The 19,799-nt window shown below is 34.0% G+C and overlaps 1 protein-coding gene across 1 annotated transcript in view; it reads left to right on the top strand.

Moving 5' to 3' along the window:
- RBFOX1 (RNA binding protein, fox-1 homolog (C. elegans) 1) overlaps positions 1-19,799 on the top strand; it is a gene marked incomplete at its 5' end in the record, with an annotated part of 102,290 nt that overhangs the window by 58,907 nt on the left and 23,584 nt on the right. Inside the window, 2 exons of the mRNA XM_009698766.1 lie at positions 2,624-2,663; positions 10,982-11,046. Coding sequence (XP_009697068.1) covers positions 2,624-2,663; positions 10,982-11,046 — 105 coding nt within the window. The remainder of the gene's footprint in view (positions 1-2,623; positions 2,664-10,981; positions 11,047-19,799) is intronic.

Here is a 19,799-nt window from a genome sequence, read left to right on the forward strand (position 1 = left end):
AAAAGTGTGAAGAATTACTTTTCTTAAAACTTCAAAAGAAGCAGAATGTTTTATATTTAAGATCACTATCATACTACAAGACCATGTGGTGGAAATAAGATAAAATTAGCTGATATCTTTTCATAGTGCATGTCCTGCTTGGGAGTGTTACAGTCATTTGCCTGATTCTGTTTACTTTGCCTTAATACTAACCACGTTTAATGATGGAATTATGCATTCCTGTCTCATTTTAGTGTTGGGTACTTCCTTTGGTATAATATTTATCAAGCAGTTGCATATTTAGAATTCAAAATAAGTTCCTGTCTGTACATGACTGAGCAGTATCTGTAAAACGAAGGCCTAAGTGAATACAGTAACCTATCCAAGATTACAACCAGCTGCATTTGGGAATTAAAAACAAATCAGCCCCTATTCATCTTGCGACATCTTCACTGTATATGCACAGATCACCAAGAGGAGGAAGAAAAAAGGTCCTCTTTCTGGCATATATTCTCACAAAAGCATTTTTTTCTGAATAGCAATGTTTAATATTAGTAGAAAGTAGTATGTTTTAACTTATACTGTGGTGGGTTGACCTTGGCTGGCTGCCAGACCCTCACCCAGCTGCACTCTCATTCCCCCTCCTCAAGAGTTATAGGGGGAGAAAGTAAGATGGAAAAGCTCTTGGGTTGAGATAAAGACGGAGAGATTGCTTGCCAATTACCATCATGGGCAAGACAGACTTGACTTGAAAATTAATTTAATTTATTACCTATTATAATTCAGTTGGATGGTTAGAAACAAAGACAGAACCTAAAACACCTTCCCCCCCTCCCCGCCCCTCCTTCCCAGGCTGACCTTCACTCCTTCATTCCCAACTCCTCCACCTCCTCCCAGCATGAGCGGCACAGGGATATGAGGAGCTGAGGGTTGTGGCTGTGGGGCCTCCATCTTCAGCAAACATTGTATCATTTGTATATCATCTCCTGCCATGTTGTGCACGATTGTGTGCTTCTAGCTCACATTCATATGGACTGTTTTATTTCTTACATGCAAAGAGGTATAAGAAAAACACGTAATGTTGTAAAATAATCAGAATATCAATACCAGAACAAAGGTACACTGCAATGTAAATAGCAAGCTCTCTGAAAGGTACCAATGTAGACCAGGTTTGGCATATTTTGCTCTGCAGACATCATAAATAGAAAATGCATGAATAAAGGTCTGACCTTACTGAAGTAAATGGCAGACGCTAAGATTTAAGTGGAGCCAAGTTTTCCCACATTATTATTCCATAGCAAACTTTTATCATCAATGTGTTTTTATCAACATGGTTTGTGTGCATGTATGCATATTTATGATTTTCTCAAGTGATTCTGACTTAGACACATACTAGCTAAGCCCTATGGGTTTTGGTCATTGACCTCAATAGATCAGTTATATTTCTGACATGAAAAATCTTCTTGGAATTGCAAAACAACTTAGGCTAGCAACTTGGTAATAACTATTATTCCTAGATAATAGTATTCCTAAATTGAAAATATTGTTGCAAAAAACCTATTGTGTGCTCTCATATTTAGCTCTTGAAACAGCTTGGGTTGATTCTGATATTGGAAATACACATTTTAAGTTGCAGAACTGCCAAATGAATGTAAAAATGCAGGACTTACGTAATGTGTGTAATTGATAGGCCACTGTTGTGTAGTTCCACTTTTATTTAGTGTAATCATTTAAACCATCTTTGTCATACTGTGTCATTTTCCTGAAGGGTTTATAATCTAAAATTTGAACTATTTACACTGATGATTTAGCTTAGCTGAAATGCAGCAGTCTCTGAGTAAACTGTTAACAGCAATATAACAATACCACATTTTTTTGGATAAGTAGTAGTAGTGTATCCGACCAAAACTGCAGGGAAGCTCAGGACCATTGGCATATTCGCCAAAGTTGTAAAATGATAAAGTGAGGAAGATTAATACGTTTTTTTATAACAATAACGCCATGACATTCTTAAGAGACCTGTTGTCACTACTGAAAATGTGTATCAAGCTAACAATGGAGTGCCTATGAATACTCTCATGTCTGTGTACATTGAGGTATTGAGCTTTGACCCAATGGGTAGAATACCACCAGCATAATTATTTCACACATTCCTCTCACCATATAAACTTATGCTGCCTTTTGTTTTCCATCTAAGTAATGACAACTACTGCTTTGTTTCAGAGGTATTGATATAACTGCAGGACAAGAAAGTAGTAGTTCAAGTGATAGCATTTTGCTAATGTATTAAAACTGACTTTAGGATTGGCCCACTGAAAGTTTTTATAGAAAAAATGCTGCCAATATGTTGTTTCTTAAAAAACAAAACCAAAAACCACTCAAAACCTTATGAAAACTAGTTTCCAATCCTGCCGTGCTTTGCCTTTCTTTGACTAAGCACTTGGCATACTTTATAAGATGTATTTGGTACAGTTTCACTTCTGATAATTACTACCAACCTCCTTAACCAATGTGAAGAGTGCCTTCCTTCCCCCCTCCCTCTGTTCTTGTGACAAGACTAACCTCAGCTGTGCAGGGGTTGGTGGCATTTGCATGTGGAAATGCACTAATATGGATGTTTTTCTTTGTGTGTGCATCCTTGCAGTGTTGTATACCAGGATGGATTTTATGGTGCAGACATTTATGTAAGTATTCATTGATGTGCATGCTGTCCTTGTACATTACCAGAGTCATTCTTTTTACAAGTTTGCTGCCTAGCTTGACTCTGTTTTGTCTATTTACCATCCCTTGCCTGTCAGAAAGAATTGAGAAGAATATCTCTCACATTGGAAGACCTTTCTGTTCATTACATCTATCATTGTTCAGTGGAGCTGAATTAACTCTTCAATCAAATGCTGAATGAATGCAAAAAAATGTGAAAAACGTGTGTGCATGTGTGGAGGGGCATCTCCACAAAATTGAAGTTCAAAGAAAAAATAAAAACAAAGCAGAAACGTTCTTTTGCAAATCTCCAAAAGCTCGTTTTTAAAGATCAAGGCAAGCTGAGTATTATTAATACCTGGAGTATGGAAATACTTTATGGAGAGATACAGATTTCCCAAATCCAGGCAACACTGGGTATGCGTAAGTGCCATGGTGATAGTAGAGTTCAATTACATAGTAAGTTTGTGATATGGCTATGTATTGTCTGTAATCTGAGCAGACTTCCATCTGCTCTTTTAGAAATCGACTTATTTCAATTTAAATGAAATGGGTAGAGACCATCGTTATATTTGTTAGTAAGGATTTATAGCCCTGGATCCATCATTACGTACTTCACCTCATTGGTCAGCAATTTCCTTTTAAATAATATTTTTTTAAGTTTCTTACCAATATTGAAGTTTTTACCTTGAATGTATACAAAGAGGCTACTTATGTCTGAGTGTGCAAGAGGTTTCAGGTGGTTGAGGCTGAATTTCACTCTTCCAAAATAATTAATTCTTATATCCTATGTGTAGATGTGAAATATTTTACTGATACTCAGGAATCTTTCACATTTGTTATTATTTTGATAAAGCAATCTGGTCCTAAGGTACAGGCATCATCTTTGTTTCACCAGACAGCTTTCTCTAACCTGTTTCATTTCTGTTGTACTGCCTCTGTTGAGGTACAAAGAGGTGGATGAGCTGAAATTGGTATGAGTATTAAAAATTCAATAGGCAGTGCTAGAAAACATTCCTTGTATTTCATTATCAGCAATCTTTTAGAACTATTTCCAAGGGAACAGATTTTTTTTTTTAATAAGTTTTATATAAAGAAGGAAAACAATTTGAATTTATGGATGGTTTTGTTTTTCTGATAGAGGTAGAAAGAGGCTGATACTTACCTGAAAATTCATTTGTGTAGATTAAAAATATATTTAAAGTAAATTAGAATGGATTAAAATTTTCTCTCGCTATGTACTTACTGTACTTAGGTACTTAGTGATTTTATCAGTAACATACTATCAGTAACTTGTTACAACACGTAAGAATCACCCATTTGCCAAAAGCTTACTCAAGTGTAGTATGCTGCTCTAATCTCACCTAAACACATTGCTGCTGAATTTTTGAGCTGTATAGGATACGTGGTACAGTGTGGAATTTCTTCACGTGTGGTTTCCAATTTTCATATTTCTTCAAACTGTCAAAAGAATGTGACATCCATTTTGCTCAGTTTACCAACCCAAAAATCTGAAATGCAACAAGACATCTTTCTCAGGATTGCTTGATGTGATGGCATAGGTGGGAACTAAATGTTAATGTAACAGTTCATAGTTTTGGAACCCACTGCTGCTGAAAACCAGGAATATCTCTTTTGCTGATTGACAATATTATTTTTAGGTGGCCTCACACCTTCTCACAGACTTTAACATTTTGTTTCCAAATGGAAAGTTATTTCAATGAGGAACATATTGAAGAAATTACTAATTTCTAGTCTAGCCTCAGTTTTGTTGCCTGGAATAGTCACGTGCATTAGAAAATGGAATAACTATACTGGGGCATTGGTTTTCACTCGGTTGCAGCCTTGTATTCCTGATTACATTTCTTAGTTCTCTTAATGCAGCAGAATGTTTACCTTTACAGCAGTTGACAGAATTAAAACACTCTTCTGGAAATCTGTTTGATTTTTTTTTATAATGTAAAAAGCTTCTTATTTTATAATTCATTTTTCTTCACATTTGTTCTTTCTTGCATATAAAACATTTGGGGGGGCGGGGGGGGGAGAGAGAGAACTGACATAAATCAAAAGAAACCTTGCAATTCACAGTGTATTAGCTCTTAGTGTATTAGTTTGCAGCAGACCGAGTTATTTATTAAATCCCAATTGATTATGACATAGTTCTACTTATCCTTTCATTTTAAGTGCAGAGCTGAAGCTTTTGAAAGAACAAATGCTTTGTGAAAAAAAAGGAGAAAAAAAATTAACAATATAGGTTTTAATAGTAGATTGGAGAGAAAGGACTCTTAAAAATACCACAGAAAGCAAAACAAAAGGAACACCGTGTTGAAAAGCCAGACCAAAAATATGCATTAACAAGTATATCGGAATGGGTTTCATTCTGATATGGTTACACGGAGTACCAACAGTAATATGGACCATGCTAATCTTTTCATAGCTAGCTACCAATATAGCCTTTGAGAGCTAGATTTTGTGGAAAGGAAGGAGGGAAGACACAGAAAGGTACCGGTTGGGTAAAAACTGCAGGGTGAACCCAGAACAGCAAATAGTCAGAGCTGCTTAATACTAACCAGAGGAATAGAAGACAATAGGAATATAAAAATTGGTGGAAAGTACAGTCTAAAATGAAAAATCAACAGCCATGATTCTAGATGTAATATATTCTATATTTCATATAGTTCTATATGGAACGTAATAATGCTTCTGAAATAGTTAGGCTATTGAATTCCTTTTTAAATGTGCCTTTGAGTAGGAAAAATAAAGGAGATGATTCGGAAGTAAGGAAGACCTTTTAAAATTAAGTATTGATTCACTAAGAGAAAAAGTCATTAAAAGAGAATTAAGGTTGCCTGCCAGCAAATATAGAAGTTCCTAGATGAAGATCGACACATGTGAGAATAAGAAAATACACTCCATAAAATGAAGCAAAAATAGCAACAGACACAGAAATACGCAGTTAGAATGATAGCTCTACAGTGTTGCTCTGCTTTATCTTACGTCTGTTATTTTTTTTTTACCATTGTCATAAAGAATGTTTTCAGAACATGTCAGTCTTCAATCCACACCTAAAACGTGGGGAGGCTAAGAAATATGAGAAACTTCCGAACTCTGTCATCACCAGCTTCAGAAGTCCCTTGGTAATATGGTTTAAGCGTGTACATTCGTCAGTCTTACCCGTCACAGTGAGATTTTTCTAACCTGTTCTCAGGATTCTGGATCTGTGATACTGCAACTGGTGAAAGTCCACGACAATATATAAGTACATAGGTTTAAGATTTTTTTCTGAGCCGCCAATCATGAATAAGGCATAATTTTGTGATCAGGGGTATGGAATGAGATTCCTTGAGCTCAAAGGTAGGATGGTATCGAGGGTGGAGTACATCTTGATTTCCCAAGGAAAAAGTAAGCAGCATTCCCTTGATACCAGGTAGAAGTCCATCGATGCAATCAGATACCCTGAAAGGCACTGTTCTCCTGTGAAAAGCAAGGATTTGCAGTTAGCACTGAAGTCTTTCTATTAAGTACCAATGGGGTTTGTGTGTATGTGTAAATGGAAGGATGTGCCATTTCCTGTGACTCACAGAAACAGAATGAGAAGTGGAGAAATTACTTTTACAAGGGCAAAAGAGTCCCGAAGGAGCAGTGGGTTGTTCCTCCTAGGGCTCCATGTGGTGGGACACTCCATGATACCTTTTAAAAAGTTTTGAGATCTAGTAATGAAATGTCTTTTCATCTCTCTGAGCTTTATTTGTGATACAAACAGTACATTCAAAAAACTACTAGGTCAATCCTGGTGATTGTATTTGATTGGAATTAGCACAGATCACGTCAGTTTGACTGTATTACCAAGAACTTCTCTGAGGCAACAGATCCCTCTGGGAACACAACATAGAAACGACATGAACCTTTTACATAGGCTTGTTCCAGAAGTTGAGCCAGCACAGAGAGGTGCTGGATATTTTAGTTTTAATTCTCCCAGTCAAAGTTTTACTCTCTGAGCAGAACAAATACCATTTAAACCTCAATATCGTATGAGTGGAGGAAGAGGAAATTACTGCTATTGCCTTCTGTATTCTGCAGGGCTGGGTATAACTCATGCCATTTTAAATCCCATTCCTCTATTTGTAGCTAATAAGGCAGGTATAAATCTCAATACTAGATAAGATTTTGAACCTTGATTCATTTATGTTCACAAAATACTTTGAGAACCTTGAGTGAAAGGAAGTATAGGAAGTAAAAATTGAGGAAAAATAATTCTCGACATTCACATAGAATTTTAAATATGTTAGTAATAGGAAAAACTAACGGAAAAAATACCTATCGTTTAGAGTCACTTAGTTTATCTGTATCTACAATAAACGCTGTCAGTACATCTGAGATCAAGATAAAAAAAAAATTTGAGTATTTTAGGAGGAGGTGCACCCGCATATACATGGTTTGTAACCCATAGATGTGCATTTGTATAACTCATTTTGGTGGAAATTATTCTTGCTACAGATATACAGACTTTATTTAATAATTCAGATGCATTTGATTTTCTGTTCATTTCCATTTTATTGTATATTATCTAAAATTTCTGCGATTACTTTCTAAATTTAAGATTTCTCTGTAACAATTGGCTACTGATCTTTGACGGATCTCACTGCTCTTTTTCAATTTGCCTGAGCCACAGAGATGTATAAAACATTGAAAGGAAAATTGTAATGAGCGGCTCTGGGGAAATTGTCTAAATTCCTTCCTTACATCTTTCCATCCTTCTTTCGTTACTCATTCAAATCATTACATTTCTGTTTCTTTATAGAGCAGTATTGCAAGAGCCTGTGTATGGCAATAAGTTACCACAGGTATGAGATACTGACTGATGGAAAAAAACTCATTATGCTGAATGTAGATGCTTGTAAAATCATACTAATACTCAAATAATTATGTGAGAAAATTGATTTTGTGTGTATAAATGATAAGAATAGTGTACCAGTTGTGTTTTATTTTCCATATTCTATCACAAAATCACAGATATGCTTCATATCCCATGAAATGCAACAGTTACTGTTGTGAGTGTTCTGTTCAGTACTTTATGCCAGTGAGACAGACCTCTATATTTGGACTGCGAGTGTATTGACTCTATACTTAATTTTTTAAGACAACTTAAGCTGCTGTAACATTGATATTTGAAAGTAGCAAATATGGGAGCACAGATAAGGCAGTAGACATTTTTTTATTATTTTAGCGGAATTTATTATTTCAGCTGAATTTTCAAAATAATAATTTGAAGTATAACAGGTACTTTCTGTTTGAATGTATGGAGTGAGGGGGAAAAAATTTCAAAAACATAGGAACTGAAAATCGTTATTTATTATTATGTAATTTATTCATAATATAATTTTCATAATTTTGTTCTAAACATTTTCTTTTGCAACCTCGTCTAAGGCATGAAGATAAATATTTAATATATTACTCAACAGATTTATATGTAGTGAACATTACTAGTGTATTCTTCATCTAAGATATCAGCCAAGTTCAAAATCAGAGAAAAATTGTAAAGTAGAACTTGTCATATAAGTTTAAAGTTCAGGGGTTTGAATCAGATTCCCATCCTGATTCCCAATATAAAGTGTACCTTCAAGTATTTTGTTGCTGCAGTGATAAATCATCTGAAATAATTGAAGTAAAACAGTAAGAAAAGTTCGTACGACACCAAAACTGCAGAACACAAACTCAATAAAAATAATTTGTATAAGAATGTTTTTATGTATAATTATATGATAGTTTATATTAAAAATATGAAATCATGACATGAGCTGATAGGGAATTATGATTTTCCTGATGACCAAATGCATCCTGCATTTTTGTTCTCCAAAGAATTCAGGCAAATTCAATAACTTCGATAACTTTTTATTTTTATTGCTTTAGACCCAGTCTTTCCAGGACTGTCACAAATGTCATACTGATTGTTGAATTCAATGATAAAGCTCAAAGTTGAGCTTCATTTTGTTCAGCAGCAATTCTTTGATGAAAGCAAATCAAAATGTAAGCATAAAAGGAATGTAACTTTATATTTAGGGAGCAAGAAAGGGTCCGTCTTCACAGACTGACCAATTTTTAGTGAGAGTTAAATAAAGAAAACCAATCCTCACAGAGCCTACTGTCTGCAGATCTAAGACCAGTCAGTATGTGAACAGCCTGTCTCATTTTTGTCTGGTTAAGAACACCGAAACATTGATACTTCTCATGATGCCCCATTCTCAGTTCTGTACCACAGTGGGAGTTCTGTGCATAGCTGGATTGAAGTGAAGTGGCTCTCACATTTAAATAAGGGGTTTTAGAAATGGACTACAGGACAAGCAAAGGAGTCATACATGTGACAAACAGAATTGTGTCCTAATGCAGAATGACTTGCAGTCTGACACACATTTTCAGGACTGGATCATGAAAACAAGTTTAATATCTTCTTTATACTTTTACCATTTGTACTCCCTCATATCAGCACTCAGGGAAAAAAAAAAAAGGAAAAAAAACCCTCCTATATTTAGCTCTCGAAAACCAGGAGGGGAGAACAGATAAATTTGTATAATCTCTCACCTTTCTCCTTGTAGCAGAAGCCAGACCAAGTGTGCAGCTTGCATTATCATCTCTCAGCCTCGCAGTTTTCTGGCTCAGTTTGCACTTGGTGACATTATTTGACATCCAATTGCCTGTATGCGCATACCTGCAAGCAATATGTGCCTATTACACATTTTTGACACTAATAGCCTTCTATTGGTTTATAAAAATCAAATGATCTAAAATGAGAAAGTATTTCGTCTCAGTGCTTCTGTGCTTGCACAGAGAAGCAGCTTGCTGCAAAAGAGCGAGCATATACAGCGTTGTGAAAGCACCTGCCTTATTCCAGTGGTTGTGTGACACAATTGCTGCTGGCAGGGAGCTGACCAGGAGTGGGGATGTAAATGTACTCTTCTCTGGCTGAGCACTTGAAACAATCAGAAAGAATGTTCCTCAAGTAAGTTGACAATTCAAAGCCTGGAGTTTCTAATGAGCTGTCAGTATATGTAAAATGTGTTTATTCTTAGGGTGATGTGACGTTATCAGCTGAATGATTGATTTCCAAAACCAACCTGCTTCAAATCTTCAAGCCAACAAAGGTTTACACATGTTAGGGATGAAAGTGATTCCACCAAGCAAAGTAGGAGGGGAAATAGCTTGTAAAAGTGGATGAAATGGCTTTTCTGAAGAGTAAATTTTTATTTGTAAAATCAAAATAGAAACCCCACAGAAGTTCCTGCAGTAAAAATGTACTACTGTTACAGTAAAGGTTGACACATCATATCCTATTCTTCGTGCTTCAGCATAATATCTTGTGTGAATGCAGCCTTCCAAAAAAGAAAAAAAAAGAAAAAAAAGGAAAAAAATCCATCCGTTAAAGTGAATGCTCTACCAAAAGAGTGAATTGTATTCAAAGCTGGCTGACCTGATACTTTCTTATTCAACTTTTTGTTAAGGTGGGGGAAGGTAGGAAAGGAAATACCGAAGTCCCCTGTCCCAGAGGATTAGAGGGTGGTGAATTCTAATTGGGACGTAAATCATGTTTGTGTTATCTGAGGAGACTGGCCTGTATTTGTTAATTGGCATGCTGAGATCATTTTGAAATGGTTGATATAACACCGTGGTCCATTGAACAGGAAGCTCTGCTGTTTTCACAGTTTGATAATCAATGCATCACTGCACACAATTCCTTTCAAATGTGTGTTTGTTTGTCCTGTTTGCTTAATTGAACAGCTGCAATTACTGTTACATACAACTGAATGTTAATTCATGGAAGAAGAGAATTTTGCTGCTTCATTATAGTTTTATGTATAAATTGGAAACCTATGTAACATTAAGTGTTAATTAAGTGCACAAATTCATAGGTTTAATCAACCAGACGTGATAAATCATATTTTGTACAAAAAAAAAATTATTAGCTCAGTTTTTCTTTTAAGTTCAGCATCACTTTATTATTATACATACACCTCATTCATAAGAACAACTGCTACTTGAAAAGTTGTAGAAGAGTAAAGTATTGTCTTGTAAAAAAGGTTACGTTGATGAATACAGTTCTTTGCTTTCTCCTGATCTCTGGGACAAATCTTAACAAGTACAAGTTTGTGGTTATAAATTTTGCTTAACGATTCACTGAAATATTTCCTATGTATTTAACCCCAGAACTGGACTTATGGCATGACAGTACTCTTTCAGTTGCTGAATTTTGCAAAATGCTATTTAAGGTGCTGTAGCAATCCAGTTAGAGCGTGAGTTTGTGTTTCAGGGTGGTTATGCTGCCTACCGGTATGCCCAGCCTGCCACTGCCACTGCAGCTGCCTACAGTGACAGGTAAGACCTCATTTACTGCTAATAAATATTTGACCAGTGGAAGTTGAAGATGATTCTATAAATTTGCCTTGTTGAAGTCTCATAACTGTCTTGTTGCTCTGCAGAAAATTGTGATATCTAAAGCAGGCTGTTTTATTATAATCCATGAATAGCCATAAATTGAGAGATTTTAGACCTTAATTGAGAATCAGGCATGAGATGTGCACATTCTCAAGCTGTAGATCATCCAGTTAATGCCTGTGACCCTTGTACAATGTAGATAAATATATGTACAGCTTCATGATGGTCTGCTACTAAAGATCATTATTCGTCTTAGGAGTATTATTTCAGTTGATTTAGGACCTGAACCTATTGAGTGCCCTCAATTCTCATTGACGTTGTTTTAGTCCATGGAAATTGAGAGTGAGCTGTGTCTAAGATTGAACTATCCAAGGCAAAACAGTATTTTTTCCATTTGCTTTCTTTCCAGGCGTTTGATTTTTTTGAAATACTGAAAAAAATTCAGTTGTTCTTCTTTTGCTCTGTATTCTTATCCTCAAAATGTAAACCACATTTGGTGGAAATAATGCCAGGAATAAAAGATTATTAAGATCTGCATAAGAGAAACGTGCAAAGACTTAACTTCTATAACTAAAAGCGATGTCACATAATTACCTTATCTTCTTGCAAGATGAAAATCGGGACTCCTTTGAAGTCAATGTCTAGATTGCTATTGACTTCAGTAGGAACAGGATGTTGTCAAATTGCATAAAATTAAGTCTTTGCAGTGTGTGGACATGACTTTATAATGAAAAGAAAGAATATCTTATGTTTTCTTCATAAACTGTACCCTTAACAAAATCTATGCTGTCTTTAATACTTTTCAAGTACTTAAAGAGTATACAGTCATAAAGGGAGGATACATATTGTGAAAGACAGATACATGCATATATTTTGCTTCACAAGAGCAGCGAGAAGTAAGGTCACACTTCTCAATTCCTGATATAAGAAAAATTTCTCTTGGAATCATGGAGATAATCTCTTAAGTCATGAATATGTATTGAAAAATTTCTTTAGATGCTAAATTAGACATTGTTTTAAATGTTTCTTTTTCTTAAAGAAAACAACAGATTAAGAAATTTCAGTGAACTATTTCTTAGATTGAAGTGCTGTTCATGGATTCTGTATTTTTAGAACAAAGTACCATGGTATGAATGTTACAATGCTATGCATGCGTATTTGCCTTTCAAATGCTTATTCTGGGTAATGAAGATATATTTTTTTAAAGTTATGTGAATAAAATAATTTGCATGTATGGCTGAGGCATGCTGTGTCAGACAGGTAAGCAAGTTACTTTCTATTAATTTGGGATCAGTAATATCAACTAGATATGTGCTGTATGCACTTTGTTTGTGATGTACTCTTTCTACTTAGGGTAACCTACAAAGGTGAAGCGCTACTCAGTAGTTTCATTTCATTTCCACAAAGGTGTGTTAGCATGTTGCAGCTCTAGTATTTTTTTGTGAGCTTATAATGCAAAACAATTGCTGCTTCTAAAAATTTACTAAACTGAAAGGACAAAACTATAAACAAACTCCTGTGGTCAGTCACTTTTTTGCCAGGTATAATTCAGGTGTCCCTGGATCATTTTATAGGGTGTTTATTCCTATGAATAAATGAATTTCTGAAAACATATACGTTACATAGAGAAACTGAACAATATCAAGATGACTTTTAAATGCTTTAATAATGAATTAATGTACCTTCTCATAAAACAAATCAAATGCTGTAAGATAAAACATGAGTTGGTCACATGTTCTGCTCTGGGTAGAGAGTCAACATCACTAAGAGTTATGCTGACAAAAAAAGTAAAAGATTTGTCTAAGAAGATAGTGCTCTTAAATGCTGTAAAGGAAGCTTGAGATGTCATCAGTAGTAATGCAGTTGTTACAACCCTTAATTATTTTTTTAAAAAATGTCTAATTTTCAGATACACTTTGTGTATAATTAGAATTGTAATAACCTGTCTTTGCTTGCATAATTGAAATACCTTAAATGAATTTTATATCTTTTGGAATTTTTTTTTTTTAATTTAGTTTCTCTTTTTAAATGTGGTTAACCCTCATCTTCGATCTACTTCCCCCAAATGAATATGGTTTCTTGTCTTAATTACGAATATTGTAACTGAATTTCTTTATGGAGGAATCCTAAAAGTAGCACAGAGAACAAAACAAATAACAATCTGCTCAAACATTTCTTTGCATATGGGAAACTATGTGCAAACATGGATACCTCTGATTACTCACAACTACAGTTTGCTTAATTTGGTTAACTTTTCATTCATTTTTTAATGGATTTAATTTAGCAACTTTTGTGAATTGCTAATATTGGAAGTGCTGAAAATAGTTCACTACAACTGCTTGTATCTTTTTTTTTTTAATGTAATAATCATCTGCTGTCCTGTGACAACATTGAAGATTCCATATCTCCTTATACACTACTCTTATTTAGTGTTGATTTGAGCCCCTATTTAATTTAATTACACATGAAATATATCTACTGTTTATGTGTAAACAATGCCCAGAATAATCAAGTGAGGACCAGTGAGTAGGTACTATTGAAGCAGTGGCATATCATGGAAATACTACTTCATATTAATTTAAAAAATAAAAAAAAGGTTTATTTTTTTGATCACAGCTCATATACATGGTGAATGGCAATGTTCCATGTTTGACATGCTTCTTAAGTCAGGAGATGGAAAGAGGAAATTTTTAGATTGGAGACATGTTTCGGTAAATTAAAAATAAAGGTTAACAGAAAGATTTGGGACTCCAGAATCAATACACCGAGTCAATGGATAATGATCTCTGTAAGAGAGCTCTATTGTGAAGAAATGCAATGGTATCCTTGTTTGTCATAGCTGGAAATATTGCTGGAAATAGGCAAAGAACGGATATATATGGGAGAATCAGGTGGCAAGGAAATCTCGCAAAACAAATCAATGCAAACCCCTAAGTATTTGTTAAGACTTGTACTTAAATCATGTACTCCTAAAAACAATTTCACAATGGAGGTGAATACCTTGCAGCTTTCTCCAGTAATTTCTTAGGATTGTAAAACATAAACAACAAAACAAACTAACAATAAGGTACATTTTATTTTATTTATTACACAATATAATCACTGAATACAACTTTAAAAAAAATTAGAATTGGATTTTTACACTGTGTGATCTATCATCATACTAAGTTGCACTTAAAGATTTGAAGTTCTTTGCAGAGATGGATCAAAAAAATCAGGTTTAACTTTCCAATATTTAAAATATTTCTGATAAATTTTCCAATTCTTATGACTGATAAAAGGGGACCTACTGGTCTATATATGTTCTTTACAATTCTGGAGCTTTGCCTGCCAAAGTCTTTAAACTGAGAGCGTTTGGAAAAAATAATTGTAAGGATGTGCAAAAGACACTAAATCAGATGTCAGTAAAATATTTGTACAGCTTTTATTCAGCTTTCATGTAATATTTAAAAAAAATAATAAAAATATAGTTGTTAGATTTCTGTTCAAGTCTGAAGCAAGAGAAACTAGCAAAGTCATCAAGTTTTATATTTATGAGGTAGAACAAGTCAAAGCATGGCAGTGGCGCGTATTGTCATTTTGTCATTGCATGTTCACTTGATGTTGCTAGTATGTCTGTAATGCTGTATTGGATTTGACAGATCCATCACATAGCTCAGTGAATGGCTTGCTTGAATTAAGCCTATGGGCAGACTTATTCACATTGATTGGCTATTGGTTTTGTGTTTTATGATTTGACTATTGCATCTTCGATCGGAGTAAGAAAAATGTTCCTTTCTTGCATATTAACTTTGTCAGCAATATTTATGAAAGTGTATATGGTAGTATAATAAAACAAAACCCTAATAATAGTAAACTAGCCTTGCCTGAAAGGCAGAGTCATTTTGCTTGTACTGCTTGCTAACCCTCTTATAATTAACAATGATAATTATGTGTGTTTATATATGTATGATTGTGTATTCATATATATACACACATTCCCCATCCATCACCCACCCACAAACACGCACACGCACACACACACATATGTAAAGAAGTATTTTGCTCTGAGTGTAATTCCCTTTTTCTAATACAGTGTCAAATTTAAATCTCACTAGAAACAATGGGAAGATTCCCATTGACTTCTTTGTTGTCTGGATTAGATCCCTCATCACTGGAAGCTGACCTCCTTTTTTTCCCCCTAATCTTTTTTAAAAGTAAATTAGGCATATTCCAAAATATTTTGCACGTAACACTTTGTAGTATAATATATATATATATATACACTTTTTTTTTCACTATCAGTTTGTGTTATGTGGTCTGTGGTCATACATAGGATTTTATATGAAATTTGAGATAGGAGATTTGGTCATATGGAAGCTGTATCTTCCAGATCTGAAATCTTACTCCCAGTAAAATCCTGACATTCCAATAGTCTACATCTTTAACGTGCCTATATAGAGTATTCATTTTTGTCAAAGTACTAGTGTCTACAGAGATATAATTTAATATGTTTTCCTTTTCTCTTTGGGCAGGTAGTTGAGAGTAATACTTGATATTTGTGCTCAGATTGTCCTAAAACAGAATAGGTACAGATTGGATTTAATTGGATATGTGCTCATTAAAGAATGAAAAATTAGAATGATGCATAAAAATACACAAAATAGAAAATGTGAGCTTTTGCAGATGGAGGGGGTTTTTTGTATATTGTAGAATTTAAGATCTTCTATTTTCTGAATAAACAATGAAAACCACTATAGGTTTATTCAAATTATTTTCTCTTATTGAGGATCTTACTAGTGATATATACTAAAAATTAAGGTTTTGAGAACATATAAAATATAATAGGATCTTCAATCAGGATTTAATTTTCCATTAAATAATTTTATAGAAGGAAAAATACTTGAAAATGTAGGACTTCATTCATTTCATGATCATATTTTCTAAGATTTAGGAAAAAGTGCTTCTATACACAGTTTTAATTTCTAAAGTAATTGAGCTGGAAGAGGAAAAAGAATAGAATATAGTGACAACTTTACTCTTCTACTGCCAGCTGGAACCTTCAAACTTTTTTGAATTTTGCTATACAAGTTGAATCTTGAGAAATGGAGAAGTTTGGGGGACAAGGTGATACATGAGCAAGAATCGTATAGGCCATATTCTAGGCTACTCAGATTTTGAGAATGAAAGGGATCAGTTAGATCAGTTAGGATCCTGACCAGGTACAAAGGTTGTGTTTAGCTTTGGTAACAGCAATAGTATAGCATATCTTTGACACTCCTCTTCTTCAAAAGCTGAGGTTTGATGTGGTGATGTTTGATTGGTCTGTTTTTTTCTGGATATCCTGTATGGCAGCTAAAGCTTGTTTATTCCCTAATAGTGCAAATAAAAATCAAATCATTCACTTCACTGTTACAGAGAGGTAATGGATTTGGGCATTTACCTATTAAGCTTGTATGTCTTTCTGTCTGTATCTGATCTGTGGCAAACTAGAAGATCACTGGCATCATGTTAATATTTCATAATTCATATTCATTACTCAGATCACAGTTTGGGGAATGACTGGAGTGTATGACTCATGTTATAGCCATAACAGTACCTTTTAGTGAAGGAATTAGAAAGTAAAAGTGGGTGATTACGAATAAAGAGACTATAGTAGAAAAAAAAATAATCAGAGAGTTTAAAATCCTATGAACAGGGAATATCATGTAGAGCAATTTGATAGGAATTTCCTGAAATAAAAATGTATTGCATAGAGTACTTTCTAATGATTGAAACATGGTTCATTCTAAAATATTGTAGATATAAAATTTTTGGGGGGAGACACAGCAAGTCATAGTAATGTAGGAAAACATGGCAAACAATTACATTTCATAAAATTATAATCTACCAAGTCTAGAAAGCTGCTTAATATACTTTGATATTTTAATACATTCCTCTAACATTTAGTAGAATTAACATGTTTTCTGATAATTTGAAGGCTTGATTCACCTATGAGTAATATCACTCTTCACGTAATATCCATGTAACTATTACAACTACTCTACTAGTTCAAAACTGAGGTAATACAGGAGTGAAAAAGTTTAGAGCTGCTGACCCAGAATGATGGTAAACACCGATTATGAAACTTTTATCATGTCAAAGCTTGTATTCTTCATACCCTGCTTCTACTTCTCTTTACTGTAATTTCCATTCTCCTTCGCTGTAATATCAAGGGATATTTTAAGAATCCCCATAGACAAGGAAAGGCTTGGCTGAAAAATCTGTAAAATCTGGTTTGACATCCATGCTGGAAATCAAAAATTGAGATAGAAGGTAGAGGAAGACTGAAGCCTGGATTTACATACCTGGCTTCCTATAGTGCTCCAGGTTTAAAGATGCTGAGTACTTTTGTTGCCAGTTGCTTCTTGAAGCTAGTGGGAGCTGTTAAATACTTATCATTTAAAAAAAAAATCAGTGCATCTATTCTGACATTTACATGTCAAATTTGGTATCCTTGCTTTCTTTTTGCTTAATACATCTAGCCTACATCAGGTTATATAGCATGAGTTTTGACTTGGATACTTCTTACTTAAAAATAAAAGTTCATAGTAAATAACTGTGATTACAAATATATTACTTTGATGCATTTTCATGCATGATTTTCCTCTAAAAATAGGGAACAAAGGATTGGTTAACGTTTTTAAAGTAGGAATTATCTCATTAATAGTTCATACGGGCTGCTTTGCTCTTAGAGGATATTGAAAGAAAGTATGACTTGAAAATTTTTAAGTGTGTTGTATTCAGTGGACTGGATAAATACAGAGTTAGGGAGTTACTAGGACATTGATTCCTAATCCAACAGACGAAAACTGCTACAGTCTGTTGGGTCAATGCCTGTGACATGATAGACCATAACAGTTCCTTTGGACATGTCAGTGCCCTAATTATATGCTTTTCAGATCATTGACTTGATAGACCACAAAGAGGCAGATTAGAACATGCTATAAGTATTGTCAACCTGAGTGCTTTAAAAGCAAGAAGAAATTAAGAGCCTGGTGAAAGAGTCAGAGAGAAGATGAAGGAATGAAATAATATTAATAAAATATGGAATGAATGGGATATAGTCTGTGTGGATTAGCCATGTAATTTGCAATGTGTTTGAGGCAAGGTGAGGAAGTATTAGAAGAACAAACTTAAAATAGCTATGCAGATGAAATTAATCAAGAAAGAGGCAATTTACACTCTTGCATGTTTTTACTGTGGTGTTTCCCACCTCAAAGGGGTCTAAAGCACTTCATTAGGTATTTAAATAGAATTTTTTTTCACATACCTTTAGGCTGGTCAATTTTCTAATACTCTAAAAACACACCTATGGCAAAACAGCAGTTTGTAAGAATACTGCACGGCAGGAATGGGAGTAGAAACTTTACCCATGTATCCTAAAGAACAATTTTTTTGTGAAAACTGCTGTAGGATGTTTCATATACATACAGAAAAAAGTAAAGTCTTCATTTAAACCAAACATGTACCAGCCTCTAAACTTCATTTTGTGTTTCTTGAATGAATTCTTAAATAATCCTGGCACGGTTTTCATATATATGCTATTTTAGTTATAATACAAAAAAGTCATGTTGTCAAGTAATTTGTAAAGTCATTCAAGCCTTAAAATAATTTTAAGAGAAAGAATTGTTTTTACTCATAATTGTTAAAGAAGTTTATAATTATACCTCTGTATATTAGGAGACTTTATTGTGGATAAAATGGTGGTTCCTAGTAAACCATAATAATATTTATGAAATCAGAAACAAATATAAAGTGTATATTTTAATGAGACATTGTTTTAAAGATGACATGATATACATAAAGAATAAATCCCCCCAGAAGACAAATATATATTTTGTTATGTATTTTACTGGTTAAAGTACTGATTCTTTACACACAAGGGTGACTTTAAAATGCTGTACCGTTTGCCCTAAAGAGAGTGAAAAGTATGTCCAAAATATAGTAATAAACAAAATTTTCAAATATAAATAATAAAACTTCAAAAATAGCCTTAATTTAGCAGTCCTGGATCATACTGACATCAGTTTACATTGCTGACACGGAGCACTTCTGAAGTAAATTGGATTACTTCAAGGATTTAGTTTAAGTGTGTAGACTGTGATAATCACAGTAAAAAGCAAATAGTCTTAGAGCAGTTATGCCACTGTGATCAGTATGAATTCTACTATTGATTTATGTAGTGTTCAGAATTTCACTGATTAGTTTTAGGTTTCACTTTAAAATGTTAATATCCACTTAAAAATCACCTGTGTTCCTCTTGCAGATAAATATGCATTATTTAGACTATGTATATTGTATTAATAATAAATACATTTATATCATGTATAATATATTATGTAATCCTTCATACACAGAAAAATTCCACCAATACAGTAGGTAATATGAATTAGAACTAAGCATATTTGTATAGCTCTGATTTAAAAAAATTAATAAATCAGGAAATAAAATATGTAGATTTAAAATGTAGGTGAAAGGGCTACAGATTTTTCCACTGGTTGTGATGTAAGACATTGTCCACATTTTGGCAATATATTAAAAATAAACCTATTTTTCACAACAACTGTACTAAGCTGCACCACAACTATACTAAGTTGCAAAGTATAGCACCACTTTGCTAGAAAATTTCTTTATACAGTCTTTGAGGGGTAATGGGAGGAGAGAGAGGGGGA

The sequence above is a fragment of the Cariama cristata genome, unplaced genomic scaffold (genome assembly GCF_000690535.1).
Source record: "Cariama cristata isolate BGI_N322 unplaced genomic scaffold, ASM69053v1 scaffold2650, whole genome shotgun sequence".
Lineage (NCBI taxonomy): Eukaryota > Metazoa > Chordata > Aves > Cariamiformes > Cariamidae > Cariama > Cariama cristata.